The sequence below is a fragment of the Microtus ochrogaster genome, chromosome 2 (genome assembly GCF_000317375.1).
Source record: "Microtus ochrogaster isolate Prairie Vole_2 chromosome 2, MicOch1.0, whole genome shotgun sequence".
NCBI lineage: Eukaryota > Metazoa > Chordata > Mammalia > Rodentia > Cricetidae > Microtus > Microtus ochrogaster.
The window spans coordinates 49,856,657-49,883,790 of NC_022010.1; the positions used below are offsets into that span (position 1 = coordinate 49,856,657).

General features: G+C 41.9%; 1 protein-coding gene across 2 annotated transcripts; it reads left to right on the forward strand.

Annotated features, from left to right (window-relative positions):
- The first annotated feature begins 6,566 nt into the window (after positions 1-6,566).
- On the forward strand, positions 6,567-26,707 carry Igsf11 (immunoglobulin superfamily member 11). Of its 2 annotated transcripts, none has more exons than XM_026788375.1 (6): positions 6,567-6,733; positions 8,185-8,392; positions 10,542-10,697; positions 21,945-22,067; positions 22,786-22,936; positions 24,365-26,707. In XM_026788375.1, exons 1-6 carry the CDS (start codon positions 6,695-6,697, stop codon positions 24,795-24,797), a joined length of 1,110 nt encoding a protein of 369 aa, XP_026644176.1. In that variant the 5' UTR covers positions 6,567-6,694; the 3' UTR covers positions 24,798-26,707. The 2 variants fall into 2 exon arrangements, with proteins under 2 accessions (XP_026644176.1, XP_026644181.1); XM_026788380.1 differs by having other exon boundaries at positions 22,870-22,936.
- Positions 26,708-27,134: the final 427 nt, after the last annotated feature.

Here is a 27,134-nt window from a genome sequence, read left to right on the forward strand (position 1 = left end):
TTGTTAAAGATGCTTTCTTTTTTTCCATTGTACAATTTTGACTTCTTTGTCAAAAATCAGGTGTTCATAGGTGTGTGTATTAATGCCAGGGTCTTCAATTTGATTGTGACTATGGCAATTCTTATAAAGGAAAACATCTAAATTGATAGCTTACAGTTTCGGAGGTTTAGTCCATTATCCTTATGGTGGGACATGGTGGCATACAGACAGACAGGGTGCTGGAGAAGGAGCTGAGGACTCTACGGCTTGATCTGCAGGAAACAGGAAGTGAACTGTTTACCACACTGAGGGTATTATCTTGAGCAAAGATTGCAAAGCCCACTGCCACAGTGACATACCCCCTCCAACAAGGTCACATCTAATTCTGCCACTCCCTTTGGGAGCCATTTTCTTTCAAACTGCCACACAGATGAAGGAAGTCAGGGAGGGTAATGAGAAAAAATGTATAATGCCACATGTATGAAAATGACAAAATAAAACACATTGTTTTGTAGACCAAGCTAAAAATGAATAAAAAAAGTTTTAAAAAGAAAGGAGCCTGGCATGGGAGGGATGACTTTGGTCAAGGACACTGACTTGAGATGCCTTAGAGATATCAAATAGAGGTGTCTAGGAGGAGATGAACTGAGATTTGCATTTGAGAGAGATGTTTGGGAGCCATTTTTGTATAAATGAGAATCCGGTTCAAGATTGTAGATGTGATTCTGCAGGAAGAGTGTGGCGATCAAGAAGTCCTCTGAGGCCAAACACTTGAAGCTGTGCAGCAAGGAGTGAAACTCCAGCCAGACCAAGAAACACTCCCCAAAGGGTGGTGGGGTGGGGTTCAAATTGTCTCCCTGAGGGAAGTGGATTTCAACAGCAAGCCTGCTCATCCTTGGTATGTGCCCTTGATGGTACAGGAGAGATTACAAAGACTGTGTAGCTGGAGGAAGTGGTGGGACAGGAGCAGATCAAAGCCAGAGGGAGAGAGTGATCAGTAGACAGCCAGTGTAGAGAGTTCTTCAGAGTCAACTGAAGACTCTGTAGCAGCAGATCCTGGCGAGGGCAGGGTCTGGGATTGTTTTGGAATGGAATAACTGGAGAATGTTTAAATGCATTTAAACAGGAGTTCCTGTGCCGACAGACTGCAGTCTGGGGGAAGGTTACTAAGGGGACCAAAGAAGAGGAGTCAAAGCTCTCCTGGAGGGAGGAGAGCGCATCTCTAGATAAACTTCTCTAGCAGTGGAGAGAGGGCATTGAGGCAGAGGCAGCTGACCTGTAGGTTTACAGTCAGGAGAATGGGGAGGTTTCCATGTAATGGGTTTTTGTAAAAGTCCATTATAATTTTAAATATTTTTCTTTCTTAATGCAGTGATAATAAACATTTAGGAGATATTTCAGTGCATGTTTTCCATAGATAAACTGCCTTCTTTGAGTCCAGAGTGTACATTTTCTAACCTTATGATTATGTGTCTACAAACTGGTTTTAAGTTTTTCTGTGGGTCTCTATTTTCCCTTTTTTGGGGTACAAGTTTTATTAGAACAAACAGCTCCCAGCAGGGAGATCAGAAGGGCCCCAGCTGTGTGGATTCCTGCTTAATTCCTTATAGAATTAAATGAGTGTATCTATATAGAGACTGTAGGCTTGGATGGTCAGTGTGCCCCATTGCTTACCCAGCAAGAACAGTCGTTGTGGTCACTGTTGTCTCTGACGGTCCTCCTGTGGTGAGAGGGTGGGAGCACAAACCCTTGTGTAGGTGGAGCACCGCTTTTACAGGGATTAAGTGACTAGCTTGTGCTCCACAGCTCATTGGAAGCAAGAGCCAGATTTCCAGTCAGACCCACACAGATTCACCTGCCCCTTTGCAAGCCCTAGAAGCCACCGGTCTAGAATGTTCCTCTGCAGCTGTGCCAAAGTGTGAGATTCAAGAATCAGATCATGTGAGGATGTAAAATAAATCCAGTGAGTCCCACAGAGGCTTTCTCTTGCTGGCAGGGTCCTCGTTCCTGACCCTATCCCTGTCCCTATTTCTGCTGCATCCCTGCCCCATCCCTACCCCACCCCTGCCCTCCTCTGCATTACCTGTTTGAGCAATTTCCACCAGTTTTAGCTTTTGATTTCAGTGTAAATTATGTGAGTTTATCATGAAATTAGTATGTTTGCGAATGGATGATAAACATTGCCTTGCATAGATTAACAGGGCTATGTGCTTTCTCCCCTGCATTGGAGCAGTCTGAAGAATGCAATGGTGGAGCTTTTGTGGCTGCTTTTTGTGTTTTGTTTTGTGAGGCATGGCCTTGCCATGTAGCCCAGGCTGTCCTGATTTCACAGTCCTCCTGCTTTAGTCTTCCCACTCGGGGAGCACGTGCCTCTGTCATAGTGCTCAGCTCCTCCTCTCCCTGTCCGTCCCATCCCCTCTCTCTTTCTTTCCAGGCAGGGTATCACTGCAGGTCAGGCTGGCCTCAGACTTGAGCTCCTCCTGCCTGTAGGGCCGTACACCACTGTTGTGGGATATTTGCACACTGTGAAGATGCATTGTTGTGACTGACTTAATAAAGAGCTGAATGGCCAATAGCTAGGCAGGAGGCATTCGTGGGACTTCCGAAGATGAAACTAGGTGTGCAAGAGATGCCAGGAAGACATGGAAGAAGCAGGCTGGGTAGTACGTGGCAGTTTGAAGATTAGTAGAAATGGATTAAGTTATAACAACTAGTTTGGCACGAACCTAAGCTATAGACTGAGCTTTCATGATTAATAAGTCTGTGTATCATTACGTGCGTGCTACAGCAGGTGTGAAACTACTGCTACATGCCACCATGGCCACCCTTAACACTTAACCTTGACAGTCTCTAGTGGTATGTGTTATCAGGTCTTTGTGATGTACATGACCTATGAGGCTACTATTATATTTACTCCCCTTAGCTTGTTTCAAAACTCTCCTTTTCCTTATCTAGCCCCTGAGGTTCTTTGAGCTTTCCAAAACTGAAGAACTTCTCCTATGGTTATTTAACTTAGACATTTTTCATGCTGTTATGTGGTACTTTACATTCGGCTGCAGATGGCTTATCTTATGAAACATTTTATACTGAAAAGGTAACTCCCTAGAACATCATGTGAAGAGCATGCAGTTCTGTAGAGGGAAGGTGTTATCCATGGTTTAAAAAAAAACCAATTGAAATAATAGCAAGATCTCATTGTGTTGCTTTTGGGGGAGGGGAGTAAGGTAATGTCATTGCCAAATAAAACAGGATGCCATCATGGACCAGATGTACTCTACGTGACTTAGAAGAGTTCTTTTGAGGGTCTCTGTGACCTCTTTAATCTGCTCTTATTTCCACACTGTTCTACCACGCAAGGGGTAGGGCTGGTCAAAAAGAGAACAGTTGTTTTAACTCTGGTGAGTCGGTTCTGATGAGTCCCTGCTTCTGTATCTTAATTTTTATAGTTTTATAGTAGTATAATTTCCATCCTATGCATTCACTCATTTAAAGTCCAACATGTATTGATTTCTACTGGATGTATAGAGTTGTACAACTATGACAACAATCTATAAAACCCAAAAAGCCCTCTTGAGCTTGCCTGTACTGTCCTCAGCTTGTCCCCTCCAGGCCCACACAGCCTGCAGGCTGCTGCAGGTCTGTTTAGAGTTGCCTTTTCCACACATTTCTAGCTTATGGAATAATGTGCCTGCAGCATTTTACTTCTAGATTGGTTTTGCATGTATTGGCAGTTTGATGCGCCTGTATTTCTAAGCAGCATCCCATTGTATATGGTGTGTGTGTGTGTGTGTGTGTGCGTGTGTGTGTGTGTGTCCACACACACATATTCATTTCATAAGTTCTGTGACTTTATTATATTTCCATTTTTCTTGGAGTAGAGATCTAAGATAGGTTGTTATAGTATGTTTAAGTATGACTTTTAAGAAATAAACTATTTTCCAAGGATCCTGTGCTATTTTATGTTCTTACTAGCAATACACGAGCTTCTCTGTTCTCTAAGTCTCATTGCACCTTCTGTGGTTTTGATGGTAGCTGTTCCAGTAAAAGTGCACTAGTATTGTGATTTAGATACTCTCTTATCAGTGTTCTGTTGCTCTGAAGAGACATGGTGAGCACAGAACTCTTTTAAAAGAAAACATTTAATTAAGTGCTCACTTTAAGTTAAAGAGGGTCAGTCCACTGTCCTTCTGACAGGGAAGGTGGGGCTAGCATGATGTAGGACAGCAGCTGAGCGCTACATTCTGATCCTCAAGCAGAGACGGACTTCAGGGGCAGAGAGGAGAGAGACTGGGTCTGGTATGGGCCTTTGAAACCTCAGAGCCCACCCCCAGGGACAGATTTTTAACAAAGTCATACCTGCTCAAACAAGCCATACTTCCTGATCCTTCCCAAATAGTGCCACTCTCTGGAGACTAGGACTTCCAATACTTGAACCTGTCAGGGCCATTCTTATTCAAACTACCACAGATATATATATCCCTTTAAAATTAGATTATCTTAAACTGGGCAGTGGTGGCGCACGCCTTTAATCCCAGCACTTGGGAGGTAGAGGCAGGCCGATCTCTGTGAGTTTGAGGCCAGCCTGGTCTACAAGAGCTAGTTCCAGGACAGGACCCAAAGCTACAGAGAAACCCTGTCACAAAAAAAAAACAAAAAAAAGCAAGAAAGAAAAAAATAGATTATTTTTATCTTTTAAATTGAATTGTCATAGGTCTTCATATATTTTAGCTATAAACCATTTATAAAATATATGATTTATATTATTTCTATCAGGCTATATATTGAAATTTTCTTAAATTGTTGATAGCAATAAAGATTTTTAATATTTTTAGAGTTAATTATTGTAATCTCTCTCTTTCTCTCTCTCTCTCTCTCTGTCTCTCTGTCTCTCTGTGTGTATGCACATGTGAGCACAGGATCAGAAGAGAGCAGAAGAAGATGTGTGTGTGTGTGTTTGTGTGTGTGTTTGTGTGTGTGTGTATGTGTGTGCACATGTGAGCACGGGGCCAGAAGAGAGCAGCAGAAGGTGTGTGTGTGTTTGTGTGTGTGTTTGTGTGTGTGTGTGTGTGTATGTGTGTGTGTATGCACATGTGAGCGCGGGGCCAGAAGAGAGCAGAAGAAAGTGTTGGATGTTACTCAGGAGTCAAAGGCATCATGACCAACTCCTTCACACACCGGTACCAAGAACCCAACCCAGGTCTTCCACAAGAGCAGTATGTGTGCTTTTAACCACTGAGCCATCTAAGATATCTGATAGCCAGGCAGTGGTGGTGCACGCCTTTAATCCCAGCCCTTGAAAGGCAGAGGCAGGCGGATCTCTGTGAGTCTAAGGTCAGCCTGGTCTACAAGAGCTAGTTCCAGGACAGGCTCCTAAGCTACAGGGAAACCCTGTCTCAAAAGAAAAATTTCTCTGATTAGAGGAAAGTAACTTTAAATTTTCTTTATGTTTATTTTAGATAGACGATAAGTTTAGCTTTTTCTGTTTAAGCTTAGAAGATTGGAATCAGTATTTGCATATTGTGTGTGAGGTATGGGTTCAAATTCTATTTTTCTCTTTTTGAGTTACCGTAGTATTGCCATATTGTTCCCACACCATTTGGTAGAGAGGAAATCCTGGTTTTTTTTCTCCTTTTGTTTGTTCCTTGTTGGAAAGTGTCTAGCCACGAACACTAGGTGCCCTCAATCCTGTGTGATTTGTCTGTGTGTCACTCCTCACACGAACACTGAACTGTCTTGGTTGTTAGAGCTCTGTAGAAAATGTTGAAATCAGATAGTATAAACCTCATTTAAAAGTTAATCTGTTTTATGTGTATGAGTGTATTGCCTACATGTATGTATTTGTAATTTGTGTGTGCAGTGCCTGCAGAACTGGAGTTAACAGAGGTTGTGAGCAACATGTGGTGCTGGGAATCAAACCTGAGTCCTCTGCAGGAGCAGCCAGTGCTCTTAATTGCTGAGCCAGATCTTGAGCCTTTTACCGTTATTTTTTTATTATGTTCTTTTATTTCTTTTAACTCTTTGTGATTCTTCCTTTTTCATGTGTGTTGAAATTAATTCAGTGCCGTGTGCTTAGAAAGCCTGGTGGAGTTTTAATTGGATTTGCTCTGAATTTTATCACTGGGAAGATTAATTGACCTCTTATTGATATTGAATCTCCCATCTCATGAACACTGTATATCTTTCCACTTGCGTGATCTGATTTCTTCTTTCATTAATGTTCCATATGTGGTTGCGAGCATAAAGACATGCACATGCTTTGGAAAATTTGAAGATGAGCACTAGGTTTTATGGTGTGGTAGGTGTCCTACTACTGTAATGGTGCTTTCAAGACTCAGTTCATGGCTTTTTTCAGGATTTATCAGTTTCTGTTCAAACTGCCATGGCATGGTGTATCTGACTTTAAAATTATTTTCTCAGATGTAAAGGAGTGAATCCTTTCTTATTTTGGCTCCATGAGCGGTGAGTCATCCTCTGGTTAGAGCATTCCCTCAATGTGTTCACAGCTCCAGACTGTGTGCAATGTGGTGCCGTGGTACTCACAGCTGTTAGGAAAGGACGCACACAGGACCAAATTGTTCCTTTCTCTGCAGGTGTCACAGTGTCCCTGGAAGTGTCCGAGAGCCCTGGCAGTATCCAGGTGGCCCGGGGCCAGACTGCAGTCCTGCCGTGTGCCTTCTCTACCAGTGCTGCTCTCATTAACCTCAATGTCATCTGGATGGTCATTCCTCTCTCAAATGCAAACCAGCCTGAACAGGTACCTCTGTCCCCACCCCCCAAAACTGTGGATCTTTATGGAAGAGAGGGTGAGGGAAGCATCGTGGGAATGTTTGATTTCTAGAGTAAGGACATGGTCAGTGCACCCTCCCCATTGCAAGATTAGTTAATATTCGGAAGGCTGTCTTCCTTTTACAAGGGTGTTGTTATTCTCACTAGCAGATGCTAAAGAGAGTCTTCTGAGGGTTTGTGCAAGACTTTGGCGTGTTGAGAAGTGACTTAGAATATTCTCTAAAGAGAGTGATGGTAGTAAGAAGCTGTAGGCAGGAGTTTGCTTTGCTGAGTTACTTATGTACCCTAACACAGTAGGCTTTCCAGCCAGCATGCATCTCAGCATGGTAGGCTTGCCAGCCAACATGCATCCAAACACAGCAGGCTTACCAGTCAACATGCATCCTAACACAGTAGGTTGACCAGCCAACATGCATCCAAACCTTACCAGCTATCTCAGATTCTCATACAAAAGAGAGTATGCCATATGGAAAGACACATGTGAAAATGGAAGCTGCCCTCAGAAATCTCTATCAGTTCTAGGTAATAAATTAATAATCTCATATACCCACTATAAATTAATTAACTGTGTTAGTCACCACAGTTTTATTTACAAAGATGACATTCCTTTTCTGAAGCTCTTCTGATTTTTTTCTTACAGCTTAGCCAATATAGTAAAGTAAAGTTCCTGCTACAAAATTCAATAGAAACTTCTTTAAAATTAATAAATTTTGAATTTCTTATTTGAAAATTGCACACAGGGATGCAGTGCATCTTCAAACCAAGAAACGTTTGCAGCAGACTAAGTTTGAGGGATCATTTTATTAAATCACATCATTTTAATCATCGGTGATGGAGTTAAACATGTTTAAAAAAGAACCGATGAAGGTTTCCCACACATGCACAGGAAGATCCTGAAAGGCCCTTCTCATTCTTACGGCACGGAGTGTTCTGCTGTGCTATATGCTGTGTTTCTCCCAGGAATAGTTGCTCTGATAACTGTTGGCTCTGAGAGTTGGCAGGCACCGTAGTCATGGACTTGCAATGTTCTCTTCCTTTTATGATGCTGATATTCAGCCTGTGAGGGATCAGAATTCTGTGGCCGAGTTAGTATGAGAACAGCAGTGCAAATACCTTTTGGATTTCATCTCACCATTAACCTTTGCACTGGTAGAAATATTTATGTGCTGATAGTAGCATTCAAGATATTTTTTTATGTTCTGATAAATTAAGGAAGGGAAATAGTTACTCGAATTATGCGCATGAGACTTTAGAGTCCTAAGATACTCATAGATGGGGCGGTTACAAAAAGTTGCTGACAACCCTGAGAAATTAGAGTTTCCACTCTTGGTTGCAGGGACGTTTGGTTCTGTCTACCAGGTTACGTGCCGAGGAGGGACTACCATGGCCAGTTTACTGACATATTGCTTCCTTTGGCAGGTCATTCTCTATCAGGGTGGACAGATGTTTGACGGCGCCCCCAGGTTCCATGGGAGGGTAGGATTTACAGGCACCATGCCTGCTACCAATGTCTCCATCTTCATCAATAACACCCAACTCTCAGATACAGGCACCTACCAGTGCTTGGTGAACAACCTTCCAGACAGAGGGGGCAGGAACATTGGGGTTGCTGGCCTCACAGTGTTAGGTGAGTGAAAGACGAGACCCACTACTTTAGGCTTCACTTACAAATCTACTTGAAATCATGTTTACTTCTGTCCTTCACATTTTCTCTCTGCTCCCTCCCTATGATCTGAGTCTCCCCCAATCCCCCACCCCTGCCCACCTGCCTTCTCACCCACAATGCCCCTGAACTTCTCTATGCTTCTTTTACCTAATGCTGTTTCTGACAGTGGATGAAGGGTGACATAAAGCCAATTTTAAGGTCCTGGAGGGCAGGAGCTTTCTGCTGTGGTAAAACTCAATCATGAATAATTTGCTGTGAGCAAAAAGTGAAGGTGTCGGTGTATATAAGGATAATAGTTATCCTCACAGGAAGTGGGGTCACCGCAGTGCCCATCTTGCTTGTAGACCTGGTGTAGTTTTAACTCTGCCTCCTTATGCAAGACATCCTTGTTTGTAACGCACATCAGATCATCACCTTAGAAATGAGATCAAACTGATTTAGGGCCTGATCCTTTAAGACAACAAATGAACCAAGTTTAGATTAAAACTAGAGGGGCTCATTCAAGCCAGCACTCTTCATATCGTATAATGTGGTTCTGTAGTATCAAAGTACATTCCCTGCAGCTGTTGGATATCTCAGTCCTCATGGCTCTCAGATGGGTTACTTGTAGAAGTGGCTTCCAGGTAGATTATCGTGGAAGGAGGGATGAATTCCTCATTTGGGCAGAAGAGGAAGTACTCAGGTAGGCCCTTCCTCCCCCCCACTCACCTCCCAGTATCTATCTCCCTAGTCCTGTCCAATCCCCTCCTCAGCCCTTTTCTCCCCTCCCACTGCTAAGCTATTTCAGGATACTGATTTTTTCTCAATGGAGGAGAAGATACTTTAATCCTCGGTGCCCTGTTCTCCCAGCCTTCTAACAGTTCCGCAAGCTAAGGACCAGGTTGCAGACATATCTTCTGAAGATAACATTCATTATATTAAAGCTATATAGAGTTCTAAGGACTCTGAGTACAATAATGACTCCTAAAGGAAATAGATGCCATTTTAATGTTTACATGATAGTTGAGCAACTGGCTTCCTGCAATATCTATCTTAAAAGAATTCTTAAGGTGGTACAAAATCCTTTATTTTATAGTGAATGACACCTTAAAATAATTACTTTAGGTTTCGCTTCACAATAGCACGGTGGTAATGTTGAAGGCTTCCAGGAGGCTGGCTCACCCAGCACAGCAGACCATTCAGATACCACATCCCTCCCCCTGCCTTTGTGGGAGTTCTGACCCTATTCATGCCAGGCAAGCATTCTGTTGTGAGCTACCTTCCCAGACCACTCCACCCTCGGCTTACTTAGTCTCTCTTTCACTCCCTGGCTTTCTGATTGCTCTGTCTATCCCTACCTTATTCTGCGCTTCTGGTTTGTGTGTCTCTGAAGGGGTGAACTCACTTACTGAGAAGGCGTTAGGATTAAGAACATCATCACCTGTATATAAACTCAGAGGTGTCCACCAATCTAGAACTCCATGCCGTGGGTTTTGTTCATATGTTTACTCTTTTGTGCCAGTGGGAGCCATCACTTCCTCCCTTTTGTGTTGCTTTGGTGATTTTTGTATCCTGGTTGCCAGTGTCCTTGTCAGTCATCGATGAGTATAGTTTTGGATTTTGAAACGTCCCCTGCCTTATTGTTAGTGTTCTCTAACTTGAGTTTCACCGGAAGCTGAAGAACCGTAAAGCTGAATCCACTACAAAGCTGGCCCGTCTAGTCTTTGTAAAATAACGGAAGACCCGACAAAAGCAGGCTTTGTTAGCAGACAGATGGGGGGAGTCAGTTTCTGCTCTGGAAATGGGTTTGCATGTGTCTTCTCAGCAATGTCTTTAAAGGCAGTGTGTTGACCTGAGGCTCTTAAGAATCCTTTAGAGGGAGCATTCAAACCAAAGCTCTGAGATACCTTAAAATGTAACCGAAAGCCGTGGCTCCTTTTCCTCTCACATGCAGGCCTTGTGCCCATTTCTACATCCTGGTAGTTGATGCTTGATTGTCCCCTGGTGTTGGCCATGAGGCCGTTTCCCTCAGTGATCCACAGTTGTTGCCTGTGGCTTCCCAGTGATCAGCATTCCTGTCTCATTGCCCACAGTAAAAGTGAACTTGTGTTACCCATTCTTCCCTTGACAGTCCCCCCTTCTGCTCCACACTGCCAAATCCAAGGATCCCAGGACATCGGCAGCGACGTCATCCTCCTGTGTAGTTCCGAGGAAGGCATCCCTCGGCCCACTTACCTTTGGGAGAAGTTAGATAATACACTCAAGCTACCTCCAACTGCCACTCAGGGTATGTACAGTGCCGTGAAACCTGTTTGATTAGCACTTGAGGAAAGTAAGGAACTTTAATAGTTTGTAACTGCTGAGAAGAATGTGCTTTCAAGTTTAAGGTGAGTATGACATTTTCTCTCTTATTCCTATATGACTTTTAAGAAGTGTATCCAGTAGGATGAAAACTTCATTTCCTCAGTGGAGCGTTAAAGTAGCGTACCGGTAGCGTCACTGAGTTAACATTAACACTGGGACAGTTCTTACACCTCTGCGAACTCACTTTCTGCCTATTTTAGTGTAAGAGAGATCTGTGTAAACATAAGAGGATCAGTTCTCCTGTTTCCGCCTCAAGTCTTCTTAGAGGAAGAGAATGAAAAAGACAGGGAAGGGGCCCGTGACCTAAGCTCGCACCAGACAGGCGAGGAGCCATGTGTGCATGCCATTGGTGGTTCTGGATCTGCAGGTCCCTTCATTTGGATTTGCTAGTGAAGAAAGTACCTTTTAAACTCTCAGATGTTAGGAAATAAGGTGAGAGGAAGTGATAGGTTTGTGTAAAGCCCTTGAGTGTTGTTATCTTTAATATAGACTGGTTTCCTCATCTCATTCTTGGGCTAGATGGCCAACTCTTTAAAGAGAGCTAGCCATTAAGAAAAAGGCCCCAGATGGATCAGCTGCACCTCAGTTTGAATCGTCCTGATGATCTGTGCCTGCCCCAAGAAAGGAAAGCCTTGGGTTGCTGGGTGACATTAGGTGTAATTAGGAACCAGGGCAACATCCTCTAAAAAGACTGCAAGTAAACTCCCTATAGACTCAGAGGAACACCGAGGGACTCTCCCCACCTTTTAGTTCATAGAGCCCCAAATTCATTAGTTTTTAAACCTTCTTTCCAGCTTAGTAGCTTTTAGGTCACTTTTGTAGTGACTGCTGCAGTTCCATTGTCCATGTTCCCCACCTTCTCCCCCACCCCCACTGCCTCTTCATTGCTAAATGCTTCGGCTACACTGTGGGATAAATAGCTGTCTTGTGGACTGACTTGTTAATCTCACTATTGTAAGTGGCAGGCTTAAAATAGCGCGTGTTGAAATGCTGAAAACTGTTTGAAGTTCCAGCGTTTCCAGTAACTCTGTCTACAACAGTTCACTTCTCCACTCCTGTGTTAACCATTCTGTAAGATGAGGGGCTTGACGGTATCATCTAGAACCTCTGAAACACTGAGGTTCTGAACTCCATATCCGTATCATCTCTGTGGAACACTGGGTAAAGGGTGAAATTGAGTGAACATCTGACAGTCCTATGTATGTTGGCTGAGAGGTACATGTAGCAAGGGCTCCTGTATCTCCCTGTTTTTGATAAGTCAATATTTGCAACTCGAGAATTTTTTGGTATTTCAGGATAAAGGTGAATGAACTTGAATGCCAATGATGAAGATGGTGGACTTTTGTAATTCAGTCTTTGGATAAATTATCAGAAGTACTTCAGATAAACTTATTTGCTCAATTAAATGCGCACAATTTTCCTTCAGTTTCATGTCTTGATACCTATATTAACAAAGTAGATCTTAGCATGTATCCCCAAAACAATTTAAATAACTTTTTTACTAGAAGATTTAACTCATTGATTATATGTACGTTACTTTAAAATTTGAACTCTTGAAGCATTTTCTGAGGAAATAATATTTAGGGAGGGCATCCTATGAGTCTGGCCAGTAACAGAACATTATTTTGCAATAAGTAGTTTGCGGGGCCCTACTGTGAAAGTATATGAAGAGTCTGTTATTCAGCAGTCTTTTGCTTATGACCTGGCATCAATCAATGCTGCTGTTATCACTGTATAATTTCTTCAGTGTCCATTAGTCAGCCTTCTTCTGTAAGACAGCGCTCTCCCACTGTCTTCACGTACACTTCTTCCATTCCATGCATTATGTTTATATCAACTCACCACAGATTTGCCAGAGGGAACTCCTTCAAGCCCCATACCATAAGCATTCATTATGCTTTAGATTTTAATCTCCCATTACTGTATGCTTAAACTGCTTTGAAATTGTGACTTTTTTGGCCCAGTATATTTTAGGATATCATTTTGTAACTTGTGTTAAGCCGTAAGAAGTTTTCTTAGATATATATCTTTATATTTGTTCTGCTTGGCATGCCCAACCTTTTGATTATTGTGACCTGATATCACAAAATATAAAAAAAACCTTACAATGTTTTAAGGAAAAAAATTCATAATGTTTTAAGTAATTTTATAAGATTGTGTTGGGCAACATTTACAGCTATTTCTGACCATATACCACAAACTGAACATTCCTGGCAGACTTTTAAATCCCATATAAGATATTTTGAAATATACATATATTTGCCAGACGCTGTAATTTGTAGTACACATTCTAATGCAACTGTCTATATCTTACTGTACATAAAAATTGCCCATCAGTCTTTACTGCATGTCAATACCCCATGACCCTCTCCAAATATTCTGATTCCACTGGTTTATAGTAGCATTGATATCTTAAATGTGTCTAATATACAGTTAGAAAATCACTTAACAACTCATTACCACACCTAGAAGGATACATCTCATACTGCACAGGGTGACTGATTTCAGGAGTGACACCTCTTCTCTATTCAGCCTCTCCTCTTGGTGGTCCAGGGCTTTGGTAAACATTGTGGCTCTTCTTAGTAGCTCAGTAAAATCTGAACTCAGCAAGAAAAGCTGTGAGATATAACTGGGATATAATTAGGACTGCATTCTTTTGTTCTAACTCAAAGAGGGAGAAAAAACCCTCACAAACACAAAACTTGGAGAACCCTAAAATACCTTTCTTTAAAAAATTATGGCGAATAATAACAATTAATTTCTGACAATCTTTCCACTGGAAAATGGAAAATTAAAGCTTTATTTATCTACAGTTCAGTTTCCAAAAGTTAAATTGTACATCTTTTCTTATATTTCTAAGAGCAACTTGGTCGACCCCATTTTTCCATAGTTGATCATAGGGAAGTAATGTAATGGTTTTGTCAGCTTGCTTGAGACCTCTGTGCAGTTTTTTAGAAATAGCACAGCTGGAACAGGGGAAAATCCTAAAAGGCACCATAGCCTAATGCTGTTTTATTACGAAGTTTGAAATCCAAATGAACCAAGTCAGAAATGAAAAGGGGTCATCAACAGTACACACAGAGGAAATCTAGAGAATCAAACCCCGTAGTCCACCAAAGTGGACTAATTTGGAAAATCTAAAAGAGGTAGATAATTTTCTCATACATACCACTAACCAAAGTTAAATCATAATCACGTGAGCAATTTAAACAGACCTGTAACCCCTAATGAAATAGAAACAGTCATTAAAAGTCTCCCAACAAGCCGGGCGGTGGTGGCGCACGCCTTTAATCCCAGCACTCAGGAGGCAGAGGCAGGCAGATCTCTGTGAGTTCGAGACCAGCCCGGTCTACAGAGCTAGTTCCAGGACAGGCTCCAAAGCCACAGAGAAACCCTGTCTCGAAAAACAAAAAAAAAAAAAAAAAAAAAAAAAAGTCTCCCAACCAAAAAGGTCCAGGGCAAGATGGTTATAGTATAGAATTCTGTTCAAAGAAGAGTTAATGCCAGTGCTCCTCGAATTATTCCATAACACATAAACAGATCATTGCCAAACTCATTTTATGAGGTCACAGTTAACCCTTACACCCAGACTACATGAAGAACCAGCAAAGAAAGAGAATTACATACTTTTGTGAGACAAAAACTTTTTGTAGAAAGACAAAATACACATCTATTTACCACAGGTAGGGGTCCTACAACAGAACAAAGGATATTGCTGAAGCCCAATTTGATGAGCCGATGAGTTTTTTTTTGGGGGGTACTTACAGGTATATGGGTGAGGGGTTACATTTGAAATCGAAATTTATGCCCTGGCAATGCTGAAGCATGTGTGGGCAGCCTGTATATGTTGGTTTTGTTGAACTTGTTCATATTGGGTTTCATGGTCACTGTTGATGAGGATGCCTTAAGAGGGCACCAGATCTCATTAAAGATGGTTCTGAGCTACTATGTTGTTGCTGGGACTTGATTCAGGACCTTTGGAAGAGCAGGCAGTGCTCTTAACCGCTGAGCCATCTCTCCAGCTTATCAGAACATAAATGAGTCAAAGGCAGCTGAATTTTCAACGTCTACACCAGCAAGGGTGACAGCTGACAAAACTGGGAACCTGGAGCACACTGCACAGCCTGCAGGCAGCTCAACAGGATAGAGAGTGTCTTTTCCATGTACCTCAGGAGTGTGAACCCTTTTAGGCAGCTCGACTGGTTCCTGCTTCTTCGAGGCAGCTGTTTTAGTCTCAGGGTCTCCTTTGTGGCTTTTCTTCTCTGGGAGCATTCTTTGAAGTTCGGCTTCCTTCCCTATAAAATGAACTCACAACTTTTATGTTTATTCCTACTGGTGGGGACCTAGTAAGTCTGATGAATTTCAGGCACTTCCTGAAGCTATCTTGAGTTGTGTACCTTCCTGTTTAAAGAACTTCCCTACAGAGAAGGAATCTATTCAATCTTGGAAAAAGCTGTAAAGACATAATAGACCATTTTCCCATATTATCACAGGTGTAAAAATGCTCATATAAAATCCTGAAAACTGAATCCAAGAACACATAAAAAAGATGGCCTACCTTGGTCAAGTAGGCTTTATTCCAGAGATGCAGGAATGGTTCAACATATGTAAACTGACAAATGTAATCCACCATATAAATAACTTGAAAGACAAAAAACAAAAACAAAAATGCATGACCCTGTCATTAGATGCAGAAAAGGCCTTTGACAAAATTCCAACACCTGTTCATGATATAAATCCTGTAAACTTTAGGGATTCATCAACATAACATCAACATAAAGTCAATTTACAGAAAGCTCATAGTCAATATCTTTTTTTTTTTTTCGAGACAGGGTTTCTCTGTAGATACGGTGCCTGTCCTGGAACTAGCTCTTGTAGACTAGGCTGGCCTCGAACTCACAAAGATCCGCCTGCCTCTGCCTCCCGAGTGCTGGGATTAAAGGCGTGCACCACCACCGCCCGGCCATAGTCAATATCTTAATGGAGAGAAACTCAAAGGAATTCTACTAAAATCAGGAACAAGACAGGGTTGTCTACTCTCTCCATACCTATTCAATATATCACATAAAAATATATTTTCAATAAAAGAACCATAACTGTTTTCTTACTCAGTCTGAGTATTTATGTGACCCTCATGGAAGAAGAAAAGTTTTCATGAATTTAAACTGTTGAATAACAGGGTGGTTTTTCCCCCTTGCTTCATTACATGCCATTCTTATGTGAGATAATCTGGAAAAAAGAAACAAGAGCCATATAATGTTCAATATTACAACTTCTTAAAAAACACTAGACTGTATCCTTTGCTTTACAGAAGCTTTCAGTTTCAGGAGGTCCCGTTTATTAATTGTTTCTCTCAGTGTCTGTGCTACTACGATTATATTTAGGAAATGGTCTCCTGTACCAATGTGTTCAAGTATATTTCCCACTTTCTCTTCTATAAGGTTTAGTGTGGCTGGCTTTATGTTGAGGTCTTTGATCCATTTGAACTTGAGTTTTGTGCATGGTGATAGATATGGATCTATTTTCATTCTTTTACATGTTGACATCCAGTTATACCAGCACCATTTGTTAAATAAGCTTCCATTTTATATTTTTTGCTTCTTTGTCAAAAATCAGGTGTGTGGCTTGATATCTGGGTCTTCAATTTGGCTCCATTGGTCCTCCTGTCTGTTTTTATGCCAATACCAAGCTGTTTTCAGTACTGTAGCACTGTAGTAGAGTTTGAAGTCAGGAATTGTGATACCTCCAGAAGTTCCTTTATGGAAAAGGATTGTTTTGAGTCTTTTGCTTTTTCTATATGAAGTTGACTACTTTAAGACAAAACGGCAGCCTACAGAATGGGAAAAGATCTTCACCAACTCCACATCAGACAGACGACTGATCTCCAAAATACACAAATAACTCAAGAAATTGGTCATCATAAGAACAAATAATTCAATAAAACAAATGGGTTACAGACCTAAACAGAGAACTCTCTACAGAGGAATCTAAAATGGTAGAAAGACACTTAAGGGAATGCTCAACATCCTTAGTCATCAGAGAAATGCAAATCAAAACAACTGAGATTCCATCTTACACCTGTCAGAATGGCTACAATCAAAAACACTGATGACAACTTATGCTGGAGAGGTTGTGGGGTAAAGAGAACACTCCTGCATTGCTGGTGGGAGTAAATTGGTATAGCCCCTTTGGATGTCAGTGTGGTGATGTCTCAGAAACAACCTCCTCAAGACCCAGCAAGACCACTTTTGGGTATATACCCAAAGGATGCTCAATCGTACCACAAGGACATGTGCTCAGCTACGTTCATAGTAGCATTATTTGTCATAGCCAGAACCTGGAAACAACCTAAATGCCCCTCAAGTAAAGAATGGGTAAGGAAAATGTGGTACATTTACACAATGGAGCAATACACAGTAGAAAAAAAGACATCTTGAAATTTGTGGGCAAATGGATGGATCTAGAAAACTCATATTGAAGTAACCCAGACCCATAAAGACAAATATCATATATATTCACTCATAAGTGGCTTTTACACATAAAACAAAGAAAATCAGCCTAAAATTCACAATCCGAGATAACGTAGACAACAATAAGGAGACTAAGAGAGACATACATGGATGTATTCTACATGGGAAGTAGAAAAAGACACGATCTCCTGAGTAAATTCAAAGCATGGGGACCATGGGAGAGCGTTAAAGAAGAGGGGAGAGAAAGGGAGAGGAGAAAAGAAAAATATATAGCTCAATAAAATCAATATAAAACACTAGATATTAATTAAAGCACCACACACAGATTGCGAAAAGCATTGTGTAATATTTGAGGAGTCTAGATGTTCTTGCTGACATTCTGAGTATTTACAGATGTGTAACCAGAAAAGTTAGCAAGAGGTACATTTTAGAAGAGTGCTAGAAATCAGGGTGAAAGTGGGCATCCAGGTCATAAATGGGAGACTTTGACGGATGAAGAAGGCTTGAAGACAGTGATGGGGTGGGGAGGAAATGGGGAAGATTAGCATTCAGAACAAGTAAAGAAAAAAATCATCAGTATCTTAGCCAACAGCAACACAAAAATGATACATACTCCATTCATGCATCTCCTGAGCAGAGATCAAACCTCCTCCTGAGTAGTATACAAAATGTCACATAGCATTGAAATTTTCTCTTTAAGAGTGGTAGTTATAGTGTCAACTATTTGTAATAATTTTAATTTTTATTAAGATTTTTATTTCATGTGTCTGCGTGTGATTAGATGTACTTGAGTTCAGGTGCCTGTTGAAGCTACCTATGGAGTTGGATCCCCCGGAACTGGAGTTCCAGGCATTTGTGAGCTGCTGACATGGATTGTGGGTACCTAACACAGGTCCTCTGCAAGAACAGTTTTTGTTCTTAACACTGCATTGCACCTCCATCCCCATGTTCATGCTTTTAAATAGATTTTTTAATCTGGCCTTTATTTGGTGTTAATATTCCCTTTGGTTTTATATTTACCATTAAATATTTGTTTCAAGGAGAGATCATGTTTGCATATAATTTTACCTAAGTAATAGTAAACCATTTATCTATTGTTATATTTAAACAGAACTTCTCATTCTTTTATATAAGAAATTATTCACTGTTATTGTGATCCTTCTTTTAAGATGTATAAATCATAAAAATACAGACTGATTTATGATATTTGACATTCTTATTACTCCTGTAAAATCCCAAATATTGACATCTACTGAGAATTTAAGGTACTCGAGGCTTTTCTACATTTCTCAACCAAGTTTTTAAGGATTTCAAATATGTATGTAAGTGTGTGTGTGTATGTGTGTGTATGTATGTATGTATGTATGTATGTATGTATGTATGTATGTATGTATATAGTCCCAAGAAATACCGGTGTAGATATAGCACCAGACAGCATCCTGGTCAGGTTAACATGCAGGGTCTCATTCAGTTCTCACAGGTTGAGGGGCTTTTCTAGTTCCAGATGAGGAAGCTAAAACACACATCACCAAGGTCCTCATCGCTAGTAGGAGGCAGAGCAGACTTGAACACAAGCAGTCTACCTCCCAAACACATGACTCAGCTCGATGTGGGCTCTGGAACTGAGAAGCACAGACAGAATTGGGAAGAATCACGTGTATTTGTTTCTGTGATCCTGAGGGGCCTGCTAGGCCGCATGTACCGCCTGTGTGTGACCCAGAGCATGTGCAAACCAAACTGCGATTGCTGCCCTCTCACCTTCCCACACTGTAGTTCCCCAAACCACATGTCCATGTTTGGAAGAAGGAAGATCAGAGGGACAGCTCCCCTCATCCTTCATGTCAGCAAATTGCTCCTGTCCAACACAGGCCTGATGGGTCAGGGTGGGACCGTGCTTGTCTGCTGCAGTCTGGTGTTTGCTGAGGGCTGGCTCCTAGCTCAGCTTTCCTGATTTGCTGCTTCTTAATCCTTCCTTATCAGTGTGTGTGTTGTGTGCCCCATCTGTCACCTGATTACATCTGAGTGAGCTGTACCATGGCACGTCAGCCCCATTGAGCCACGTTTTTTAGGGCAAATGCAAACGGTGTCTGTATCTGGACACACACACACAAAGGAGGATGGGTGGCCTCAGCTTTTTAAAAGTGACTTTACAGCGGCACCCCTTGGAGTTGACTGTTGTGTGCATGCCCCAGTGCCACTTAGAGCAGCTGTTGAAAATCCCCCTAGTTGTCTCTGGGGATGTCAACAAAATTAGTGGTTTGATGTGAACTGATTGAATTTTTAGGGTCTTGGGCCTTATGAGGAAAAATGGAAGAAAACCAGTAGCAGTATGTGGGATTGTAGGGTTGGTTACCCCGGAGCTGGTGCCTTTGCTGCCTGGAGGCTTTGGGATGACTGAAGGCAGAGTTCTGCAGATGGTTGGTTTCTTGTTCCAGCAGCACTGGCCTGTTGAATGGTGGGGTGCTGTGTTCAGATGCACCAGTGTAGCTTTAAGTCCCTTACTGGAAGGCAGGTGTACTTGTGAGGGTTGTGCTTTCTGGACCTGGGCAGATCTGATTTGAGAGACTACTTTACTTGCATACATATGTTGTCAAGGCTACTCTGAGATTGCTCAGTTTTGGAAAGCAGAGAACACAGAACCTAAGCATGTTATGAAGATTAAATTAGGCCTACTTAAGGCTTACATACACACACAGGCACACACACAAGCACACACACACACACACACACATACACACCAGAAAAGGAAATAATGTGTGCAAACCTAGCAACCATTAAGTACATTGACTTTGCTATGTATAATCCAATCCAGGTAAGATATGAATGTAATATGGCGTTCACCTTTTATTCCCATAGGAAGGTGTCAGAGTGCCCTATGTAGCGTGGGTCCTGCTACCACATAGGTAGTAAAATGTCCTCTGGGAGTGCCTTCTTTCTTCAACCAACCCATGCTATACAGTGCATTCCAACAGAAATGGAAAATACCAAGTTTCTCTCCCTTATCTGGCCTGTGATACTGATGTCACCCCAGATATGTTGGATGATTTTAGCTTTCATGAACACGTCCCACTGCATTGTCTTCGAAGGCTTAGACGACCCTGACAGCCTTGGTATATGGGGACCTGTGTATACCCCACACCTATATTCTATTCAGTTTTCAGCTGTTCTTTAGGTGGCCCTCCCTTACGCACCCTAAGCAACCTGAGGTCTGGAGCCCTGACTGGCTGGCATTTTAAACCACTCACTGAGACTCCTTGCCTCATTAGGGTCTGTCCTGTTGATCTTCCTGGCACTGATCTCTGGATTACCCAGCACAGAGAGAGGGTCTCCATACGTATTTATGCAGTAAATTAAGGAACTGATAAAAACAGACCCCTCTGGCTTTGCTGTAGATAAAGATGAAAGCTACTAGCAGATAACTAAATCGTAGTTCCATATAAAAGTCAAGCCAGGGTAGGGATAGTTCCCAGGACAGGCTCAGGAATTCTTGGACCTTGTGCCTGGTACTTTTCACATATGTCGTTAAGAGCTTTCTCCATTGACTTCTAAGTTTGCACTGTTTTGGATGGTTCTGATGACAGGTGTGTTTTCTTCCCAGCCAAAGGGAGGCAGTGAGGCCCAGAGCAAAGGTCTTAGATGCCAGCCATACAGTTGCAGTTTCTGGCCACCAGCTGTGTACCCTTTCTTAGTCAACCATCTAAAATTACAGTGTCTTTAGTTGTTCAGTAGGCTAATAATAAAAATATCTCAAAGGGTCATTGGAAAAAATAGCTACATAGAAAAATTTACCCGATGCTTGGCATATTTTTGTTACTCTGGTAAGGCATTTCAGTGAGGTGGGCACAAATGACTAAAGTGTGTTGGTGCTGTTGAGTTTCCCAAGTGTTACCAGCTAGAGCATTTCTCAGTATGCCAGCGTGGTGGCTTTGAAAATAAAACACAGGACAAAACCTCCTTATGTGGGGAGCAGCACCCACTGGCTGTTCTGGCCTTTTCTATTCTGGATCCACCGCTGCTTCCCACAAGGCCAAGCTTCCCTGAGCTGTTCCTAGAGGCTAAGGACACAATGGAGCCACTGTTGTAGGACCATTCCTACAAGGGTATGGGGTGTCTTCAGCAGATGACTTAGGCTCGTGGATGTTCTATGTGCCTGATGGGAAATTCTGTGCTCCATGTGCCTGATGGGAAATTCTGTGCTCCATGTGCCTGATGGGAAATTCTGTGAATGATACTGTGGTCTGAAGCTCCTCTTTTCCAGACTCCCTTCTACTGTCCTTCCAACTTTTTGTGATACTTAGAGCATAGAATTGATTCTTTCTCCGCCATACATAAACCAAACTGTGTGGGTTCTAAGCTTTTACCGCATTTCTATATAGTTACAATGTGATCTTCTGATCACAGCCTCCCAAGGACAAGCCAGACCTCCCCAGTCAGGAGAGACCACTAGTTAGGCTATGATTCACTAGTGTGGATTTGAGTTTCAAGGTTGTCCTTATTCAAGGTTGTCCTTAATAGTTCTGTCTTTAATATGCTGTCATGATTTTCTTTAACATTTGTGAACCAACAGTTTCTCCTGTCTTTATAAAAAGGAAGAAAACTGGCCACTCTCCAGTGTGGGTATAATGATATCTGTGTTCTGATTTCTTTGTTTTCCTTCTTCATTCCATCAAGCTGTCACTTGATTATTGTCTTTGTGACAGACCAGGTCCAGGGAACAGTCACCATCCGGAATATCAGTGCCCTGTCTTCAGGTCTGTACCAGTGTGTGGCTTCTAATGCCATCGGGACGAGCACCTGTCTCCTGGATCTTCAGGTGATCTCACGTAAGTACATAACTCAAGACACAGATGTCCAGACCTTGGTTAAGTCACAAAATGCAGACTTCTTTATAAGTGTTCTGAGATTATGTGAAGAGTAAACAAATTCTTTTAAATCATTGTTGAAAATATTTTATAAAAATTTTACTATTTAAGCCTCCCTGATATGCCGATCCTGTGACAGAGTGTCTTCTCAGGACCATCAAAACCAAACTAATCTTCATGTCATGGCGCTGTGGACATGACATTAATCTGCAGTCACAGTAGTATGCAGTCTCGTGAAACTCCTTTGCTTTCCCCTAATCTCTTGGGTCTTCTGGGTGTTCAGTTATCAACAAGCAGTTTGGAACACTTCTTTTTGGTAGGGGAAATCTAGATGATTTTTATTTTGGTTGTGGAAGGGCATCGTGTGACTGGGATGAGGCCATAAACAATCTGAGATCCAAAGCTCTCTGGGACACTAAGGCAAGTTGAGTAGGCTCTGTCTCCTGCCCTATTCCAGCTGTGCTCTTCTGGGGCCTTGGGAGGTGGTGGTGGTTTACTTGTCCAACATTGCTGCAAGCCTACTGGGAATGCCAAAGGTTAGTCAAGATCTGATTCCATGTGTATGGGATGCTTTGGGCAGCTTTGTACATTTTAAACAGATGTATTAGTGTGAATATAGCTTTATGGCATGTACTATTTCTCTCTTGTTTATTTAATCTCCCTTAAATATGTTTTGCAGCCCAGCCCCGAAGCGTTGGAGTCATCGCTGGAGCTGTCGGCACCGGGGTGGTCCTCATCATTATTTGTATTGCACTAATTTCAGGGGCATTCTTTTACTGGAGAAGCAAAAATAAAGAGGAAGAGGAGGAAGATATCCCTAATGAAATCAGGTTAGTCTGTCAGATTGCTGATCTTGCAGAGTCGGTGTGTGTTTCTCTTCATTGTGGAGTCAAGGTTTCTTGGCCAGTCTTACAACTCTATGGTCAAGGTAATGTTAATGTCTAAATGCCATTTTCTTGTTATGTTTATTACTTTTCCTCATGGTCATACTCACTTTTATTCACGAAGATCCTTCATGAGTCTAAGTAGGATGAAGAGCTCCCCTGTGCCACCACAGCTGCAGGGTAGACCATGAATATCACACCAGAACAGTTAGCCTGTAAGACCTGTGTTTCATGTTGGCCACTGTAATAGATGGGAACATGTAGAGGCAAAGGGGTGGACCACAAACATACCAGTTTCTCTACCTAGTTAAGTACTTCTCTGTGGCTTGCTATGAAGGAGCATATTAATCATATTCAACATGATAATAATATACACCAGGCATCGTGCATTATGTAAAAACACTTTGATACCTCTGGAGGAGCTATGTCTAGGGGTTGTCACCTGGTGGTGGCTTCCTGCCTGAATCACAAGGCAGCACAGTATCACACACAGAAAGATGGGAGGTATGTATCTGTTAGCCCTTTCTTTTTTTACAAAGCAGCTTGGATTCAGTCATTGTGCCCTATCCTGCTGGCTTTACCTAGTTCTAAACACCAGCCAGAGCTCCTGCTTCTCAATGCCATAGCTGATTACATTTCTCCCTCAAAAAGTACCCTCAATGGAGATCAGTTTTCAATCCTTAATTTCTTTTTTTTTCTTTTGGTTTTTTCGGTTTTTTCGAGACAGGGTTTCTCTGTGGCTTTGGAGCCTGTCCTGGAACTAGCTCTGTAGACCAGGCTGGTCTCGAACTCACAGAGATCCACCTGCCTCTGCCTCCCGAGTGCTGGGATTAAAGGCATGCACCACCATCGCCCGGCAACCCTTAATTTCTTAATGGACTTCCCAAGACATAAAAAATATAGCAGGAAGTTTATAAAAGAATAAAAATGTTTTAAGGGAAAAAAATGTCAAGATGGTGTTTAAAGCTTGGTGTTTAGCTCCTGGGATGTGGGGGTCCAGACTGCCTCAGACTTGACTACATCATATCCCTGTTGATATGCTTTAATGATCCAGGTCTTCTCAGTTTTTCTAAATTTGTTCCCCTTTCTTCTCTGGTCTTCCTCTCTGCTGCCAGCTCTCCTTGTTCACCTCCTGTAGCCTATCAGCACACCACAGTGGTTCTTCAAATTCTGTTAGCAGTACAGTCTAGACAGCATGAATGACTTTTTCAACTTCTTGATGTCCTTAGTTTGCTCACCTGGGTGTTTTATAACAACTAATTCAGTGGGTTTCTTTGTAGGTTGTCTTCTTCATAGTTAAAAGAGATGTGTGTGTTTATGTATTTGTAGACATGTGTTTCCATTATATATAACTTTATCTTTGTTTCATTTCAGAGAGGATGATCTTCCACCTAAATGCTCTTCTGCCAAAGCATTTCACACAGAGATATCCTCCTCGGAAAATAACACCTTGACCTCTTCCAATACCTACAACAGTCGATACTGGAACAACAATCCCAAAACCCACAGAAACACGGAGTCATTCAACCACTTCAGTGACTTACGCCAGTCTTTCTCTGGCAATGCCGTTATCCCCTCCATCTATGCAAATGGGAGCCATCTGGTCTCTGGCCCACATAAGACCCTGGTAGTGACAGCCAACAGAGAGTCCTCACCCCAGGTCATGCCCAGGAACAATGGTTCAGTCAACAGGAAGCCTTGGCCTCAGCACACACACTCCTACACTGTCAGCCAAGTGACTCTGGAGCGCATCGGTGCAGTACCTGTCATGGTGCCTGCCCAGAGTCGGGCGGGATCCCTGGTGTAGGATGTTTGAGGATGCTGTGTGCAGAAGAGAAAAAATGGAATGCCTCCCGACAAGGGGGAGAGCAGGGGTGGGCTAGTGCTGGAAAGATAGACTTTTGTTACCATTACTTTAGTGGAAAGCACCAAGAAGACAGTGCTCTTGCCTGGCCACTGCAGTGTGTGAAGTGACCAAGAGTGTTCTGTCATGAAGACTCAGGAAGACTGTTTCCTCACCACAGCTGTCCTGGGATTCAGTTAAAAAACAAACAAACAAACCGCTGCGTCTCGAATGACGTGCCAAGCCAAGGAGAATGCTAGAAGCAGAATAGCGCTTACGACCCAAACCATGGTCCAGGTGGACCTGTTCTTTAATTCTTGCCTAACTTAATAATTTTCAGGAGACTTAAGTGCCGGGTGGAGTTTAAATAATAAAATTATTTTTTAAAATATGTATATTTACAAAACAGACATGAGCAAGCTTGTGGCCTGTTCTGCCTCTCCCATTCCCCTTTAATGGCGAGGCCTTAATGGCACTAGCGATGCATTCCAACTGGGCTGGCTCTTTATCATAAAGGTGAAACTTTGTACAAAACACAATTTGGCTAGAAATGGGGGGAAATAAGGAAACTTCTTGTGAACACCCCACACTCTTATTTATTTACCTCTTCCTGAACCGTGAACTTCTGTAGTTGGGATTTTGCTATGTTGACAAATTCTTGTCTGTGTTTCTCTGGGATCTCTTACAGGTCCATGGCAGTTACTGTTCATGATTTCCTAAAAAAAAAAAAAAAAAATATTTTTTTAAAAGAAAACTATTTTTTTTAAATACTTGAAAGACAGTGAACTAGGAAGGCATGAACTTAACACCTTGTTAATCACTTGTCCAGTGATTGTGCTCAGTGGCTCAGCAGAAACCTGTCACGGTTCCGGGAAATGAGGGGGCTGTCTGGAAAACAAGCTGGAGGCAGGTGGGAGGGGCCTCTGCGTTGCTAGGAGGGCCCCAAAGAAGCAAGACTGTGCCTGTCAACCCTGCTGCCACACCAGCCACTTGTAATGTGGGCAGCACCTGATGTCTTTTGTACCGAGGAGGATGACTCCCTCTTGTTTGACAAGTAGAGGTTAGTAGGCTGTTGCAGAAAGGGCAGGAGTTGGTTTGTTTCTTTCAAAATAATTCCTTTTTTTTTTTTTTTTTGCAGAAGAATAATGAGGCGATTGCCCAGTGTGCTCTTGGGGTTTGTTAAGCATCTGAAAATGTGCGTGTGCAATTTTGCCTGAATGCATTGCACACCCGTGTAAAAATACACCTTCCCCATTTTTTTTTTCCTTTTTTTTGTCTCATTACTTGGCTTGCTAGCCTTGCAATTGACCAGATTCATTTATGGACTCTCTGCTCTGTATTGTGCTGTACTTGTATGGTTGACTATCTTGCCTTAACTACACTTTAGGCAACTCATGGTGATTTCTTCCAAGACTTGTTTTTTTAAAATTGTTTGTACTGAGCCCACAATTTTCAAAGAATATCTCTCTTTTCTTCTTCCATTCCCTCTGTCTCTCCTCCACCAATCTTCTTGCCTTCTTTGCCTATGGGCATAGTCTGCACGGGGAGTGGCTCCTGACTTCACATTTGAGTGAGTGGAAACCTCCAGTGATTCTCTACACTGTTTTTCCTTTGGGGCACACTCAGAACACTATTGTGACCATTTCAGTGTTGATAGACGAATTTATTACAGTGTTACTCTTTCTTCCCCATTTGATGGTTCTTGACTTTGTAAAAATTTAAATAAGTGAATGTCTATACTTTTTAAAGAAAAGCGAAAATACCATGCCTCAGAAGAGATAATACTATCAGATGCTGTTTAGGAAGCATTTATCTTGCATTTCTTTATTCTTTCTAATTACCTAAAATTCAATAAAAGTTTATTCATATAAAATGTGTTGTGGTTAATTGTCATAGAAGTAATGGATACATAGACCGTTAGTATCCCTTGGTATTATATGCATTTCTCTGTTCGGATAAATAATATCCATAAACATTTTAATGAACATATGGTATTTTTAAAATGACTTAACTTTTCTTAGATTAGACGTTTAAGTGAATTCTAGTTGTCCTCATAGGACTGTGTATGTAATGACCCTTTAGACCATCTAGCTTTTTCCATATCATTAATCTGAAAGTTCCTGAAAATAGGTGTTACCTATAATCCCCATCTGCCCAAGGACCAGATAATTTCCTGGGATTCTAGGAATTATAGTTCTTAAAAGATAACACCTACCCAAGGGCCAGGTAACCTCCTGAGATTCTTGGAGTTGGAGATCTTGGAAAAATGACAACTAAGCCTCATGGGAAAGTATGGTGGCC

Bases quoted from the DNA above. Each gene is read 5' to 3' on its own strand.
- Igsf11 (XM_026788375.1), top strand. From the start codon at position 6,695: ATGGTCATTCCTCTCTCAAATGCAAACCAGCCTGAACAG. The intron at 8,393-10,541 runs GTGAGTGAAAGA...TTCCCTTGACAG, and splicing joins TGCTGGCCTCACAGTGTTAG to TCCCCCCTTCTGCTCCACAC. The intron at 22,068-22,785 runs GTAAGTACATAA...TATGTTTTGCAG, and splicing joins GGATCTTCAGGTGATCTCAC to CCCAGCCCCGAAGCGTTGGA.